General features: G+C 36.2%; 1 protein-coding gene across 1 annotated transcript in view; it reads left to right on the plus strand.

Moving 5' to 3' along the window:
- The window catches only part of RNF11 (ring finger protein 11), a 33,155-nt gene extending 23,274 nt beyond the window's left edge, over nucleotides 1–9,881 (plus strand). Inside the window, exons 2-3 of the mRNA XM_039885913.1 lie at nucleotides 5,503–5,672; nucleotides 7,010–9,881. Of these exons, the coding sequence (XP_039741847.1) occupies nucleotides 5,503–5,672; nucleotides 7,010–7,181 (342 nt within the window). The 3' untranslated portion in view covers nucleotides 7,182–9,881. The remainder of the gene's footprint in view (nucleotides 1–5,502; nucleotides 5,673–7,009) is intronic.
- Nucleotides 9,882–16,939: the final 7,058 nt, after the last annotated feature.

Raw genomic sequence — 16,939 nt, forward strand, 5'->3', positions numbered from 1 at the left:
GGGTTCACATTTGGGGGAGTGGTGGAAGTAGGTATTTTTATCAGTCATTCTTAAAGAATATGTTTAGCAAAACAAAAAACTATAATCCCAATGTTATGGCATGTACACTAACTTTATTGGGTATTTAACAATTGGCTAGGGGTTCCAAGAAGTGTAAAAAAACACTGTAGTAAGTTAATGGGTGACTATTTTTAGCGTTAGTGAGTAAACTGTTTAGTAGACCATTTATTCATCTATCCATTCAGTGAGGAACAAAAATAGACACAATTCTTATCATGGATCTGCAGTCTGGTGGGGAAGACAAACATTCAAATTATAACTAAATGTAAAGTTATACCCACGACATCCTGTGAAGGGAAGTAAGTTGGTGTATAAGAACCTGTAATAGAGGAGAATGGTTAGGAAAATTTTCTGAGAAAGTAGAAGTTGTCCATCTGAGCTCTGAAGGAAGAAAAGGAGGTATTTAAGCAGAGTGGTGATGGAGGAGAGTGTTCCATGCAGACTACATTGTACCAATATGTGCGAATGGTAGGTAGTCTGCTAGGGAAGCCCAAGGTACTGAGTAGGCACTCACTGTCTAACACATACCAAAATTCCAGACTCCCAGAAGGAAAGCAGGTGTTTGGCATAAATCATATTATTTACATGAAGAGCTTAGGCACCATGAAATGTCAGTCAGGGAATGGTGAGAAGTATCCTGGCATCCATATCTTTTAAAAATTGCAGTTTTTATATCCCTGTCTACCTTATTCAGTGGCTTATAGATTACATTAGAAACAAGATTCCATTTTGCCACCTAGAAAATACCATTGGATCTCTAATTACTAAACAATAAGTCATACATCAGGACATTTTAAACAAATATGACAATTAAATTTAGGTATGTATGGTAAGAAGGGTGAGGCCACATCCATCTTTAAAATATCAGGTGTTCTTAGTCATTTCCCTCTCTCTATGGCTTTCTGAAAAGTTGCATGTATACTGAAATTAGAATGTTAAATCATTTTAAATATCTAGACAGTACTTAGAGGGTCCCGGTCCCTTTGGTTTAACAAAAAATACCATAGAAGACAGTGCACATATAATATGAATAATTAAAATGTAAGATTTTAATTTTAATATAAATTAGTATGTTTCTTCATAGAGTGTTCCTTTTCTATTCTGCTTTCTGTGTTCTCTGTATACAAAAGTGAACCAAAGAAATATAGCCTCTTAAAAGTACATGCTTAGGGATACTACTTGTAAAACAATTTAGTCCTTTTTGTAGTAGGTATATACATCCAACGATTTTGGAGTTCCTTATTACCCATAGTGTTATACCAATTATCGCAGTGTGACTTCATATGTGTCATATCTTGGTGTAGATGGCAGCATAACAAGACCCGTCAGCTGGACTGGGACTGAGAAAGAGTCAGGAAGGTAGTTTAGACTGGAAAGGTTTGAAAAATCTCAGAACTAGCAGGGTCACAACACAGGCCAAAATGTTTCTGTGTTCAGGGGCAAGCCAGAAAGTCAGGACCAAAACCAGGAACAATAGCATTAGCTTAAAGTCTTCAAAACAGGGTCATTTAATGATGGGGAGAAAACAGAAGGTTAGAATAACTTATAAATGTATTTATGAAACTCTTTGATATTATCTTGTAATAGTGTATCATTATCCTCTAAAGTGGTGCTATTATATCCTTTATTCAAAGATATGAAGAGATTTGGCTCAAGTCACCACAGTAAATAGCAGGGACTCAAAATCTTTTTATTTTTTAGACTGAAAATCCCATATTCTTAGATAAAAGTGTTTTTTCAACTGTGTTCCATTGATTCCTAGTATCCTGCCAAGGTATCCCAGGTGGGGTGGGAAGGATGGGATGCTCATCCTTCTTAGGCCACATTCCATCCCAGCCCCATCCCAGCCCCATTCCATCAGAGTAGCTTGATTTTATATATTGTGATAATAAATAAAATTCCTTTGAACCAAAGTTTTGTCACTTAAAAAATCTATTGGATTAGTAGACTGTGTTACCTTTATAGACCAGGTAGTTGATGAAAGCGACACCAGAGAGCAGACATCCCAAAGTGAGCACAAGGAGAAACTGTCCTCTGGTGTTTTAAAACAACGTTCTGAGCTTAGGTAGCTGCAGAATTTGATCTTCTCCCAACCTTACAGTAAGAACCACTTTGAAGTAGGCCACCACGTGTTCCGATCAAAGAAAAGAGATGTATGATTAGACTTTATTTTACAGGGGCAGTTTAATGATGAATTTGAAGTTCTTTGAAATTCTTAAATTCCAGAAGTTATTCAAATGATAAAACCTTTATTGTAGATGAAAAACCTTTATAGAACCATTTATTAGATAGAAATCCCTTATTTTGATGGCTTTCTTAAAATATCATTTCAATGTACTGTTTTTCAAAGTGATGTAAATGGACAAAACCCAAATCATTTAACTTACAGAATCTTCTTGCTATCCAGCAACCAAGTGTGGTGTAGTGGAAATTACTGGCTTAAAACGGAAACCAGAATTCTAATCCCAACATTGTCAGTAATTATGTGACTATAGGTGGGCAAGCTTGGGTTGATAAAATGGGAGAGTTGGTCTTAAATGAATTCTAAGATCCCTTTTTGAAAAGTTTTACTTACCTTGGCTAATTCATTTCTTTTTTGAGTAAATTTTATTTATTTTCAGCTTTATTAAGGCATAATTGACATAAAATTGTAAATCCAATTCATTTCTTAAAGTAAACATTGGAATGCTGTTCTGTAGTCATAATATTAAAGCTGCAAAAATAGTAGCTAGCATTTATTTAAGGAGTTTTTATATATTTGTCTCATGTTGTACCAGGGAACTTGGAATTTCTTAACAGTAGTCTGAATACTTTACACATGGAGAACTGAGGCTCATAGAGGTTAAATAACTTGGTCAAGTTCTCATAGCTAATAAGTGGCAGAGCAAGGATAATCTTTTTGACTCTGAACCATGAAACTTTTTCTGCATTGCAAGTTTGCCTAGTAGATATAAAACCTTGAAGAAGTGAATATCTAAACCAGAGATGCAACAGCTATATTTATGATCATTAATAACTAAGAGATCATGTAACTTTTATATGCATCATAAAGCCTGGTTAACAAAGTTGTTTTTCTAGTGCATGAAATAGGGCTTTAATATACATGTTGCATATAAAATAGTCTCTGAGTTTGAGCTACAAACTGAAAAATTTTGCATATATGCAAAACTCATTTAAAAGGAAATATTCATTTTAAAAAATAACTATTGATAAAGCAAAAAATTGCTTGTAGTAATAGTGCTGTAGATATACAGAGCTGAAAGCTTTCAAGTTCTACCAGAGTGAAATGCAGTCAGTTCGGTGCTTACCTTCCTCTGTGAAAGTTAAAAGAATTGACAGTCTTTTCTCACTTGATGGCTGCCACATGTTCACTTAAGTTTCCCTGTATTCTGATAATCTTCCTAATTCTCTCATAGTTCAACAACACCTATGTAATTAAGCTGAGGCTAGAGGCAGAGTCTGTCTATCTGAGTGACAGGGAGGAAGAATGGGGAAGGTTTCTTGTCAACAACCTACTGGACAGGGTAGAATTTAGACCAATGGACCTGTAGAGAAAGGTAAAGGGGGAAAAAAAGAAAGAAAAGACAAAAAAAGAAAAAAAAAAGGTAGAGGGAATAGCAAGAGCAAAGATCAGAAAGCATGGGACTTATAGGAAACAGCTGGTTTGGCTGCAATATAGATATAGCTCTTGGATTGCAATATTAATGGTCATAATAACTAACACTTATCAAGTTCCTGCCATTCCAGGGTTCACCAGCTTCCTCATTTAACCCTTATAACACCCCTATAAGTAAGGTAGGATGTAATCCAGATAGGTTAAATAGCTTAAACATGGTCACTCTGTTAAATGACAGAGAAGTAACTTAAACCCAAGGTTAGCTGGATCCAAGAGCCATACTTAATATGATGTCTTCTTTGCATGTAACATGCACTAAATAAATATTTGGATGAAAAATATAGTTTTGATAAGCATTCACATGCTTATTATTTCCTAAATGATGAGATAGAAGTATGGAAATACTTAAAGTAACTATTAATGTTTTACATGGAAACTTATAAAACTTTGAACTACTGTCATACTCTTAATTTGATAAAGGATTTACTGAGTTTTGAGATCTTTAATTAAACATTTGTTCTGAATCTCGGAGGAAAGGAATATTTAAAGTTTTATGTTGAACTGTCTTTGATAGGGAACTACTGTCAGAAAAGGGGGGTTATTAGGATAAGTCTAATGGGACATTATGGTATCAAAGCTTAACACAAATTTAGCAGTTATTCTTGGAGGCATTATCTCAACAATTGCAAATGTTGGCTCTCTTTATAAACAAGTGTGTAAATTGTAGAGATCATACTTGATCTTACGGAATGACTGGAAATAACATTTTCTAACATAATGTAGGTAGTGATTTGATGTTAAATTTCCCATGAAGTTTCTACATGGATTCTACTCGGTGGAGATGTTCTCCAGAAAAAAACATAATAGGCAGCTCAAAAATGGTTTTAGCCACAATTAAATTATGAAGCCAAAGATGTACCGTCTTCATACTTCATTGAGATCTCTTAAATGTCTCATCAGAGAGATTTTCCCTGAGCATCCTATCTAAAGTAGCACCCCGCCCCTCATCACCCCAGGAACTTTATTTTGTTTACTTACAACTCCCCATCCCCTCATTTGTTAATAGGTACTCATTTATCTGTTGAAAGAATGTATAAAGAGTATGAATAAAATTATTTCAGAAATGTGAGTAGAAGGAAAGCAATATGTCTAGATTAATATACTTTATATAGTAATAATATATGCAAGTAAATGAATGTTATGTAAGTAGAATTTGTCAGTTTGATTTATAGCCCTAAAAGGTATGTATCCCACTTGGGAGGAAAGGTGGCCTCATTTAGCTGACTCAATTATCATATCCAAATATGTATCCAGAAGCCTAAAAGGAATTTTACAAAAGTTTATTGCAACAGTATCTAGTCTTTCCAAATAAATAATAAATTAAGATTGTTGTATATATGGCAAGAAAAAATAAGTTTGCAAATAAGAGTCTATAATGGCCAGTTCTAATGTAAATAATGGTATACTGAGACCATAAAACTCCATCGTAGCCTACAGAATACTGAATACAGTTCATTAGGTTACTTAATTTTATTGATTTGTCTTTTTGGATATCAAGACTGAATATATCTTGGCTATATGGTCTTCATGGAAAAATACTTCAGATAACATTCTGTGCCAGTTTTTCAGTGAATCTTGTGTTTAGATCCTTCAAAGCAGGTCCGATATGCTAAAGTTAAGACAAAGAAAAACAGAATCTCATACTACTGGACACTAGCCCAACCTACCTCCTTCCCCACCCCCAGCCAGAAAAAGAACAAACAAAACATTACCCCAGAAAACAGATTTTTAAAAAATAATCCTTTTCTCCATTTCTTAAAATTTAGGAACAAGTTCCAGTTCCCGTCTATCATCCAACACCTAGCCAGACTCGCCTAGCAACTCAGCTGACTGAAGAGGAACAAATTAGGATAGCTCAAAGAATAGGCCTTATACAGCATCTGCCTAAAGGAGTTTATGACCCTGGAAGAGATGGATCAGAAAAAAAGATCCGGGAGTAAGTTTTGATAAATTTATACATGTTTCAAAGGTCTATCTCCAGGAATTTTCTTTTGAAAAAAAAAATTCTGCATTTTGGAAGTCAGATAATATAATCAGTTCATACAAGAAAATGTTTAGATGTAGCAATTTAAGAATTTTTCTATAAAAATAAGAAATAATGGTATGAATTCTGACCATTTTATATGTTGCTTGTATCCATTTGGATGAAAGTTGATTTCAGTTAAAAACACCACCTGTGTGAGTTGTGAACTAGTACCAACATTGATTGCCTTGTCAGCTAGGAAAGCAATTTGGCAATGTGTCTAGGACCTTCAGGTCTATACCCTTTGAGACAGTTAATTCTAGAGATCTATCCCAGAATATGTACCTCACTCCAACTCCTAGAGCTTAATGCGTAAAGATATTCACCATAGTTTTATTTAATAAAAAAACAACAGTAGAGGTATAATTAAATAGATTGTGGTATAAGAATACTTTAGTAGGTTATGCAGCCATTAAAACTGTTTACTAACGGTTTTAGTGATATAAGAAAATCTTATATTCATTTCTGTGGTGTGATTTTTTTAAGCCTGGTGAGTTGAATATAAAATTTACTTCTGGGGAGTTTTTGTTTTCAGAACTCATTATTGTCTGACATTCCCCTAATGAAGACAGCCATTCTCCTTTTAGGTTGAGTATGGTCTTGCCAGTACAGACCTAATCTAATTTACTGTGTTGATGTTTGACTCTTTGAGCCATAACACCGTTTAGTGCTAGCGGTTAAGATCATAGCCTATTTAGAACACCGACTTTTGAAACACTGCAGAATTGGGCTGCTTCTTGAACCTGTAGAAGAGTGCAGCGAACTTGAAACTGGGGTTAATGAAGAGACTTTTAGCCTACAGCATCCCAGTAAATAGGCTGAAATTAGTAGTTTTGTTTTTCCGTATAGTTATTAAAATGAAAACTATCTTATCTCTGGGCTTAACACTACAAACCTGGTTCAGATAAATAGTTTATTTGACTATTTCCTACCTAAACCATCACATTTTTCTTCAGGTGTCTTTTACATTTAGCTGTGTTATAAGCACCGTTCTAGCAATGGACTTGGTCCCTCATGTGGTCCTTTTCTCTTTGCTCTAGTGATTGCTCTCAAACTCTGCAAATTCCCAGGTGACTGAAATAACAGATTGCGGATAATTTAACATTTATTAGGAAAAAATTTCAATTTGCTTTGGTGGTAGGATGACAGGCAGACAATTTTCATCTGTTCAGATTAACACTGTCTTTCTAAGGAGTAGATAGATCACTTCTCTAAAAGTGCTTTCTGATTTTCTTCTTCACCCCCAACAGGTGTGTGATCTGTATGATGGACTTTGTTTATGGGGACCCAATTCGATTTCTGCCGTGCATGCACATCTATCACCTGGACTGTATAGATGACTGGTTGATGAGATCCTTCACGTGCCCCTCCTGCATGGAGCCAGTTGATGCAGCACTGCTTTCGTCCTACGAGACTAATTGAGCCAGGGTCTCTCATCTGACTTCAAGTGAACCATCATTTTTGGTGGTTTTGATCTTTTGTCACTGAGCCCAAAGAGCCAGGGATTAGGAATTAAGATCATGCACAAAAGTTTCCTAAAAATTCCTGAATGGCTGCAGATGTTGGGGAAAAGTAGGTGATATTTTAGAAACTTACGGGGAAAAAGTAGGATGGTATTTTTATGTAAAGCCTTGACCCAGTGTTTAAAAATATAATTGTATTTAGATCTTGTTATTGCTCCAGTACATAGGAATTGTGTAAAGTGTTACAGCAGCTGTATATGTTTAAATTGTGTGTGTTGAAGATTAGGAAAAAGATAGTGATTGTTTTTCCTGAAAGAAATAACTTTCTTCTTCCCCTCACTCAAATTCTTTTCTGAAGTTGCTGGCATTTGGGTCAAGGTTTTATTAAAAGCTACATTTTATAACACTGGCACAAAAAAAAGTAGTTTTAAGCTTGTTTGCACAGTTCTTTTTTTCCATTGGAAATGGAATTCATTGCCTTAGGTCTTTTTAAATAGTGTATTATTATCGTTGGGGCTGGCTCTATGCTTGAAAACCAGTTTATTTATAACCTGTTATAAGTGCTATATCTGTTTGCAGTTAGGAAATGCAGAATTCAAAGTGATCTCCTAGCTCGTAAGCAAACTGAGATGCACTATCCCTTTTCTATTAAAAAATGAGTTAATGTGTCGAGAAACCAATTCTAGTAAAGTGGGGTTTAATATTACCCTTCCCCATGTGTTTTATCTAACTATTTTGGTTGTTAATATGGTGATAATTAAAAGTCAAGGTAAATTTTAAATAATTAAGATTTCTGATTTATTGAGCTTGAATTATGCCACGATACTTATGTAAAAATGAAAGTGGCACCATGGTGAAACTGAGAAAAGTTTCTCAGTTGTAATAATTTTGATTTATTTTTTCCTGTGACCTCCTCCCCTGTTGTCTTGAACCATAGCAAAAGGATACTGCATCTCTTATTATTGTAGTGCTGAGGTTATTGAAGTTATATAAAACACATCTCAGTTTCTGTTTCTTGGAAAGGAAGGTCTTGCTAGCTGACTGATAAGTCTAATAAGCGGGGAGAATTAAGATAATTATATTTCATGTTTTGCACACAAATCCAGAATTTGTATAACCACATGACTTCATAGTTGTGATCTCAAACAAGAAGGAATTTCTCCTTTATCTTTTTCTTGCAGTTAATGTAAGAACACTGAATCTCTAAGCTTCTGAAGTGTTAGAGGTAGAGATGGTCTAGTAAAGATGTAGTTGTAATGTTTTATCCATTTAGCATGTGTTTATTTTTCCTTATGTACTCAAAGGTGATTTATTTGTTCAGCTCAATGATATTGCAGCTAAAAAATCATTTATTAGCAAAAGGAGAACCAATTTCAACCTAACAAATCAGAAATGGTTCTTATTTTATATTGAGTTGAATATTTGACTCTAACACTTTTCTACATACGAAACACAAGTATCTTGAAGGTTCTTCATAATTGCATTATAGAGGAATTTAATATGTCATAAGTGTTTCTTAAAGCTTCGACATTTGACTGTAGTATCCATATGTTGGTTAATTTTACTATGAGCCCCATGATGGAAAGACTTAAAGACGAATTTGAGGGAAAAATGAAAGAAATTAGATTATCAGGTTCTGTTAAATTGTTACATGTATCTTGCTTAAGTTTTTGTTCATTAATTTATATCCACCCAATTACATAAAGCAAATTTGGAGGAAACACCTGAAGTTGTGCAATATTTTCAGTGATATTACTTTTTTATCCTTGTGTTTTCTATTTAAACATGATGTCTGTGTGTCATCAAGTATTCTAGTCAGATTTTCTTTTTTTCTAGATTGTTAAATTTGGTAAATGAACTTTTTTTTAAAAAATCATTTTCTATGTTGCTGTTAGTCTTTCCTTTTTACAAGTCTTTTTTCACAGAAGTTTGGCAGTAATATTGAAGGGAATCAGTATTGAGCTGAATGCTTTTTTTTTTAGATACTTTGTATTCTTTAATTTTGATTTTCACATACCATGTTAAGAACCATCAATTTTGGCTTTTACTAAATTAAATAAAGTTATAATACAGTTGTAAAGGGCTAAAGTTAGAGTTGAATTCGTAACAATATTTCCCAAGTTACCTTTCTTTAAAATAGACATGTATAGATTTAATTAATTACTTTTAAATCTCTAGATGTATATATACTTTTGGGGAAGTATTTTTTATGGCTTGGCATTGAATACAGTCTAATCATAAATTTAGATGCTTAATAGCTTCAAATTTTCTTAAACCAAAAAATAAGCTCAGCATATATAGATTTGAGCAAGATGTGTTCATGCTTGGCTATAGGATTTAAACTGTCTGAAAAGCCTGACCAGGAAAAAATAAAAGAATCTTATTCTTTTAAACATAAACCCAACAAGTTGAAATATTTTCAGATACTTCTAGTCTGGTTCACACAAACCTTTTCAATTCTAGAAGTGTTTTTTATTGAGAATCTCTTAAGCCAGGTATTATAAGACTCTCCTCTTACATTCAGTGTCTACCATGTGATCTAAAACAGTATGATTTTACAGAATATACTGAGCACTGATGTTACAAATTCTTTGTACAAACTCCTTCATAAGGAAATGTGCATTTTAAAAAAGGAAAAACAATAAAATAGTCAAGAATAGAGCTGGCTATGGTCCTGAAAACTTAAAATTGTAAGGAGTTGAAGGTAAGTGTCTTTGGCATAATTCAGAAATGTATGCAGTTTGGTGGCCTCCTTTGCTTACGAGGGCAATGGCTAGCAGTGAGTTTCTCACAGTCAACTGCATATAAGTGCATTATAACTGACGTAATAACCTCAACTAATTTTTTAAGCCTTTAATTTTGAAATTAGTGAACATGTGAAAGTTTTATTTTTGATTAGTATCTCCTGAAGTAATATTAAATTTACTCATCTGCTCTTTTACCGGGTGAGGAGAAAAGATAAGTTCTTTAGCCCTCCTTCTGTACCCTCTCTATGTAGCTCCCCTTCTCCAGTTGTACACTCAACTGGACTTCCTTAAGACACAAGCCTGGTTCAGGATGTCCCCCTCATGGGAGGCATGGGCAGGAGAGCCATCAGAGTCTTGAGCAGTCTTCTCCTCACTGATTATATTAGTTCTTTGGCATCTTAGCTGAATTCCTTCTTATTCCTACTTGATCTCAGTTTCTAAGTATTTGCCATTGAGGTCTCTGGTTTCTAACAATTTACTCACAAAGGCTATTTGATGCTCCTGCACCCTTCAGAATTGAATCAGTAATATAGGTTAGCCTGCTTGTTAAAAGTTTGGATCCACCTATTCATCTCTTTAAATACATTCCCCCCACCCCCACCCCCCTTATGAAGATATACTCAGAATCTTGGTGCTTAATAAATGTTTGTTAAAAAAGTAAAAAATGTGCAACTACAAAATTACCATCGTTGCATTGAATATAATTCCTGATTGACTACCTGTTGAGATTTTTCTGAGAGCTATAAAAAATGATCTCTGAAAGAGTTTTTTCTCAGTTCCATATATGTCAAAATATGTATTTGTCTATGATCAGGCAGCAATTTAATGCTCACAATTCAGATTTAGACAGGGCTTTAGTTTGTGATAATTTAAGTGAAACATAAGGGTTTAACAGGGTGATTAAATGATTGTATCATGTAAACATATAAAATGTTTAAAAGTGGTTTAAAAGCCACTTAGAAAAAGATACAGTAAGTTAATTTTATGTATTTAAGGAAAGTTTACTGGACTATTTGTTAGGTCTGCACATGAAGTATTTTTAACTAGAGAAAAGTAACCTCCATCTTTTCTTAAAAGCTCCTAAGAGTTCTAACATATTAAGGTTTATATTAGAACACTGTATAGAAGTTAGTAAATGAATGAGGCACATATATTTGGTGAATATTAATTTAAATATACTTCATAATTCTTTTCTGAGAGCTTTGAGTCTAAAAACATCCCACAAAAAATTATTAGTCAACTTAATTTTAACCAGTCCTTTTTAAAACCATACAAGGAGTATTTTAAAAAATAACAGCAGTACTCGTCGCTTGCGGATTAGTAAGAGTTTGACAGTCCAGATGCAAGTATCCAGATTTTGCTTTTCCATTTGTCCTTTGGCTGTTTCCAGATTTTAAAGGAACTTTAGGAGGAATACTGACTTTCCTTTACATTTTTCTTGAGAAAAGTTACTGTCCACTGGAAGACTTAATCATCTTTGGATGCTTTCCACAGAAAGTTTTGTTTTTTCTCTGCATGTGAATGAGAAACCAGCATTATGAATAAGTTAGACATTTTAGGCATCTAAGACTGATTATGTTCAAAGGAGCAGCAGCACCTGTTTCCTTTGAACCCCTTCTGTAACACTGCTTGTGGGCTCCAGATTTCTTGGCACTGAGAAAAAGAAGTTGAAAAAGGTAACTGAGGGTTTGCCTCAAGAGTCTGGTCATAGTGGCAAACTGAATGCTTACAAGAAGATTTGGTTGGCTCTGTAAAAGTGATGAGCCCAGCTGTTCTCTGGGGGCCACAGTCATTTAGGATCCAAAAGCAGATCTTAGGCATTGCGTGAATTGAGAAAACCTGGACTTTGCTATGAGAAAGACATTAAGATTGGCTTCCAGCACTACCCATACTAGAGGTGTGAGAATGGAATAGGCTCATTCTGCCAATTCCAGAATCGGAGCCAATCCTTGAGCTTTGAAATAATGCAGAATCATGACCTTCTGTCTACGAGGGTAGCTGAACTCAGCAGATAGACTGTAAATTAATAACTACAATTTCGGAGTATGTAGTGTGTGGGGAAGAGAAGTTCGTCACAAACCATTTGTCCTCATGGTCCTTACGCTGATAATCACTATGATGTTAATTTGACATGAATATGAATATAAACATTCATTCTGGTAGTGAGACAGGTACTATCTAGTAGAACCATTTTCAGATGGTTCATTATTTCAAGTACTGTTCTCAGGACTATTAAATTTTGAGTAAATGGCTTTGAAGATATCTTTGAAATAAGAAATTATGTTTATGGGTATGGGTTTGCTAAACTGGGCTTCTGATTTCCTGTGACAAGGAAAGAACACAAAATGCCGACTCATGTTGACTCTAGGTGCCTATGACCTAACATACTGAAAGAATTTTTTCCCCTAGTTGCTGAAGGGAAAATGTATTTTTATCAGCAATTTTACACAACGCAGAACCAAGAGGTGCTAGAGTTTTTGGCGTGGCACCAGCATCCTAAATTCCATGTTTAACCTATATAATCCATTCTTCACATAGCAGCTAAAATAATTTTTAGTAAATTCAATGTCATTTCCCTGCTTAGAACTTTTATAGCTTCCCACCGTGCTGAGAGTAAAATCCAAACTCCTTAACTGAGATAGCTGGTTTTCTGCCTCTCTCCTTTCATAGTACTCTGCCTTCTGGCCTGATAGGCTTGCTTTTTTGTGCCTTCTAAAATGGCAAGCTTTTTCCTGTCTTGGGTCTTTTGGAATTATAGTTTCTGCCCTAGAGTTCGTTTTCCCAGATTGTTCGGATGGCTGGCTGCTTATCCTCTGGACCGAACATATCCCCTGTTTGTTTACTCCACAGCTCTAATTCTTTGTTTACTTGTATGTCTTCTTTATCAAACTAAGCTCCATGAAAGCAGGGTGCTCTCTGCATGGGTGCTCAACAGTTATTAATCAAAGGGAAGGATAAAATCAGGAAAAAGGCCCTCAGCAATCTAGGCAATTCTGTTAGGGGACCACCATCAAGGAAGTTTCCCGTGGAAAATAGAGATCTCATATAGCAAATTTTTGAGGGTGTCGGGGAGAAGGGCGAAGGCAAAGGTCTAAGCAAGCAACTTTCTGATAAGCCTTTTCACTAACCAGTACCACAGATGATACCCACTGTTGTCCTTCCCTTCACCTGGGAATGTGGCAGGCCATAGTTCCTATATGTCAACTTTGAAAGAAAAAAATGTATAGTGGATACATGTTTTTGTCTTTCAAGTACCCCATGTTCTTTTTTTAGTAATAACTCCCAACTGAGTATATGACACAAGTTGGATCATTTACAGTATTTATGTCCCTTTCTAAGGCAGTGGTTCTCAGACTTTAGTGTGCATTAGATCCAACTGGAGAGCTGCTTAAAATTCAGATTACTCGGCCTCACTCCTATAGTCTTGAGTGGGTCCGATGATTTGCGTTTCTAACAAATTCCCTGACAATATAATGCTGATCTAGGAGGGAACCACTGGATAGACATTTGAGCCAAGCCAGACTAATCAGAATATCTGGGATTTTTCACATTGGAGACAGGAAAAGAAACCTTTTTTTTTCTGGTCACAAAGCTGTAAGGATGTGGGTTCTGAACTGCCATGTACCCCTGCCATGCAGAGAAGCCAGTTTAAGAGAATCTAACAGGAGCATAGCCAAGAGATGGAGAAGCACCAGAGCCCTTGATTCAGTCATCCTGTAGACCAAACCCACCACTGCCTTCCTACAGTCTACGTGAGCCGATAAATTTACCACCTTAATATATTAGGGGCTGTGCTATTTTTTTTTTACATAATTTCTTTTTATCCTCAGCAAACCTGTGAAGCAGTTGGCATTAGCCCCATTTTACAGTAGTGTAAACTGATTTTCGGAGTAGTGAAGTAATTCCAACCAAATTTGAATCTAGTCTCTGCTTTTTTCCATTACCCCATGTAATTAATAGAACTTAAAGTTGGTATTTTTAGTAGATCAGGCTTTTCTCACTAGGAATTTGCTCACAACCTCTTTTCCATAGTTATCTGAAAGCTGTAGTCCAGGGGTGACAAATTTCTGGCCCATGGACTACTTTGACCCACAGATGTGAAATGTTCGGCTAGTCAGCCAAAACTTAAAAAATTCTTTCAGTGCCTTTAGCATCATGTGCTTCTCAGTTTTCCAGTGTTTCCCACCTCTTATTTTTTTATACCAAACCTACACTAGCATATGGTTTGCTATCCCTCAAGCCTCAGTCTAGGCCTGAGCTTCTGCATCTGTTCAGGCTTCACTTCCCATCTCTGCAGTAGCTGACTGAAAGTCTACCTATCCAACTGGGGATTAGATCATGCCTTTTCCTTCAACATCCCTTGATTTTATGAGCAAATGCTGTTGCTTAAGGTTTGCCTTTTTTCTTTTGCCTTTGTTCAAGTTAAGACCCTATCTCTACCTCATGATGCCAAGTGGCCTGGAGAAACTATGCCACACGGACATGTATATGCTCTGTGTGTTCTAAGGCAGGATTTCTAATGTTTGAGTTATTAGCCAGTAACTTTTCATTCTTAACGATGGCCCAAGAGTCAATAAAAGTCAGGTCCAACTATAAATTGATAATTTTATAGCTCAACTAGCAGTTTAGCAAACATGGGCTTTTTGAGTTCAACTTCCTGGCTTCAAATCTTTCTGCTGCATTAATAGCTATGTGATCTTAGGCAGGTTACTTAACCTATGTCTCAGTTTTCTCATCTATAAAATGGCAATAATAGTTCCTACTTCAGATGGTTATGAAGCTTAGAAACATGTAAAGTGCTTAGAATGGCAACTAGTAAATAGCGAGCACTTGATATTAGCTATTTTCTTCTACCCAAAGTATCTAGTGTCTGGTGTTCTTAAGTATTTGTTAATGGTATGAAGAGCAACAAAGCAACCCAGTCTAGTCATTTGTGATATGTTAGCTGTGAGGTGTCTGATTAAACTTGCATGTCAACTTTTAGAAGTCTGTATCAACCTTCAGTAATTGTATGTCTTGCCAAAGGAAGGGCTCTATTACATTTTTGTCACTTAACAGTTGACTTTATACAGTGGAAGCAATTCATAGATCGCTAATTTAGAAATGAATTTTTCAAGCCCCCAAATGAGACTCCTCGTTTGTGGACTTACCCTGTTGGGCAGTAATGAACTTTGCACCAGATTTCACAGGAGCTGTGCTAACCCAAGCAGAAAGGCACTTTCCAACATTGGAAAGCTGCATCTAGGGGCAGGGGTGAGAAGTTTCCATTTCGCTGCTTGATTTTCAGAATCCATGCACGTCTCATTTATCATTAAATTAGTGTGATGGTGCTAAGGACATAAGAAAACAGTTGTTGAAAAGGCACACTGTTAGACTTTAAACATGAAGCAAACAAGAAGACTTGTTCATATCCCATCACCTTAGAATAAATGAACTTGGGAATATATCCAGAGAAAGGTGTCTTTTAGATCTTATTCCTTCATTGCATGATTCCGGCACTCAGCAGGCTAGGGCTTTCTGAAAATCTAGTTCCATTCTTCAGTTGCTGGGACTCTCCCACCTGGACCTCAGCTGAGTCTGGGGTGGCGCTGGTCTTTTAGGGTCCTGGCTTTGCTGTCAGGTCATGGCTTTTTGCTGTGAATGACGATAGCTCTCTTGAAAACACTCCCATTCTGACTTGAGAGATAAGGAATAGGGAATCCTGCCAACACATGAGAGAGCTGATAGGAACCAGCACACTGCTGGAAGACACCCTGCCAGCCCAAGGGCCTGTGACCAGTGAGAGGCAGAGGTAGACTTTCCGTTATCAAAGGCTTGTTCAGATCATGTTACCCAGTTGCTACTTCCTAACAACTGAGTTCCTCTGTGTGGCATAAGGTTTAGACTTTTCCCCAAATGAGGATTAGTTGCTCTCTGGGTATCCTGGGCTGCTACTGAGGCCCCTGATTGAGGAAACCTATCATTTATAGTGTAGTACATTGGAGACACAAGGCTTTAGCAAAAGGTAGGGATATATCTGTTGCCTCATTTTGGAGATGAAAACCTAGCAACAGACTTGACCAGAGTTAGAACTGTTGACAACAGGAAAGAGCCAAATTAATTTTTAGAGGGTCTATGGCTTTCCCAAGGTTACCTTGAAAATCAGTAGGAAACAGGGACTAGAATTCAAGTCTCCTTATTCCTTATTCCTTATTCTAGGTCAAAACACTCCACCTGATCAGCTGCCTCTCCAGGGCAGAGGTACTGGAAAGGTCTGCACTATTAGAGAAGTTAACCAGAAATGTCTCAAAGAGGACACAATGAGAAGCCCATGATAGAATTTTCAGCTTCGAAGTCCTCTGCACAAGGATATGGTGGCGTTAGACACCCAATGTGTTCACCCTCCTTCACATACATGCGTTTCATAGATTATCTCAAGCTGCAAGTGAGATAAAGGAGACAAAGCCCACTGATTTATCAGTCAGACTGCAGTCAGGTCAGCAGACAGGTAAAGATGGCATAGGCTAATTAATGAAACCCAACAGGAAATCAGCAACAAACACGAGGAAAAGATCTTGGCATCAATTTTAAAAATATAAGCAAAAGCACCTAAAATGAATGTTGAGATAAAAGTTTTATATATATATACATACATGTATGTGTGTGTGTGTGTGTGTGTGTGTGTGTGTATTGCTATTTTGCAAATTATATATTTGGTTTCCTGTAACCGGTGCTGCTTTTAGACAGCAATAGATAGAGCTCTAATATGTAGGGGAGCCACAAAAGGCCATCCTCAGTCAGTAGCCTGGCTCTCACCCTGCCCTGCCCAACAACCTAGAAACAGGCTGGTCTCCCAGCATCCAGGCTTCAGAGGAGATAGAACTTGCAAAGGGCTTGCTCTGTGGAGAGCATTCTTGTGTCTAGTTATAACAAAATGAGAAATTTTTTTCCATAGCATTATCCCTGACAGTACTAAGTGCAAAAGGGGATC

Source organism: Pteropus medius, unplaced genomic scaffold (assembly GCF_902729225.1).
Source record: "Pteropus medius unplaced genomic scaffold, Ma_sr-lr_union100, whole genome shotgun sequence".
NCBI lineage: Eukaryota > Metazoa > Chordata > Mammalia > Chiroptera > Pteropodidae > Pteropus > Pteropus medius.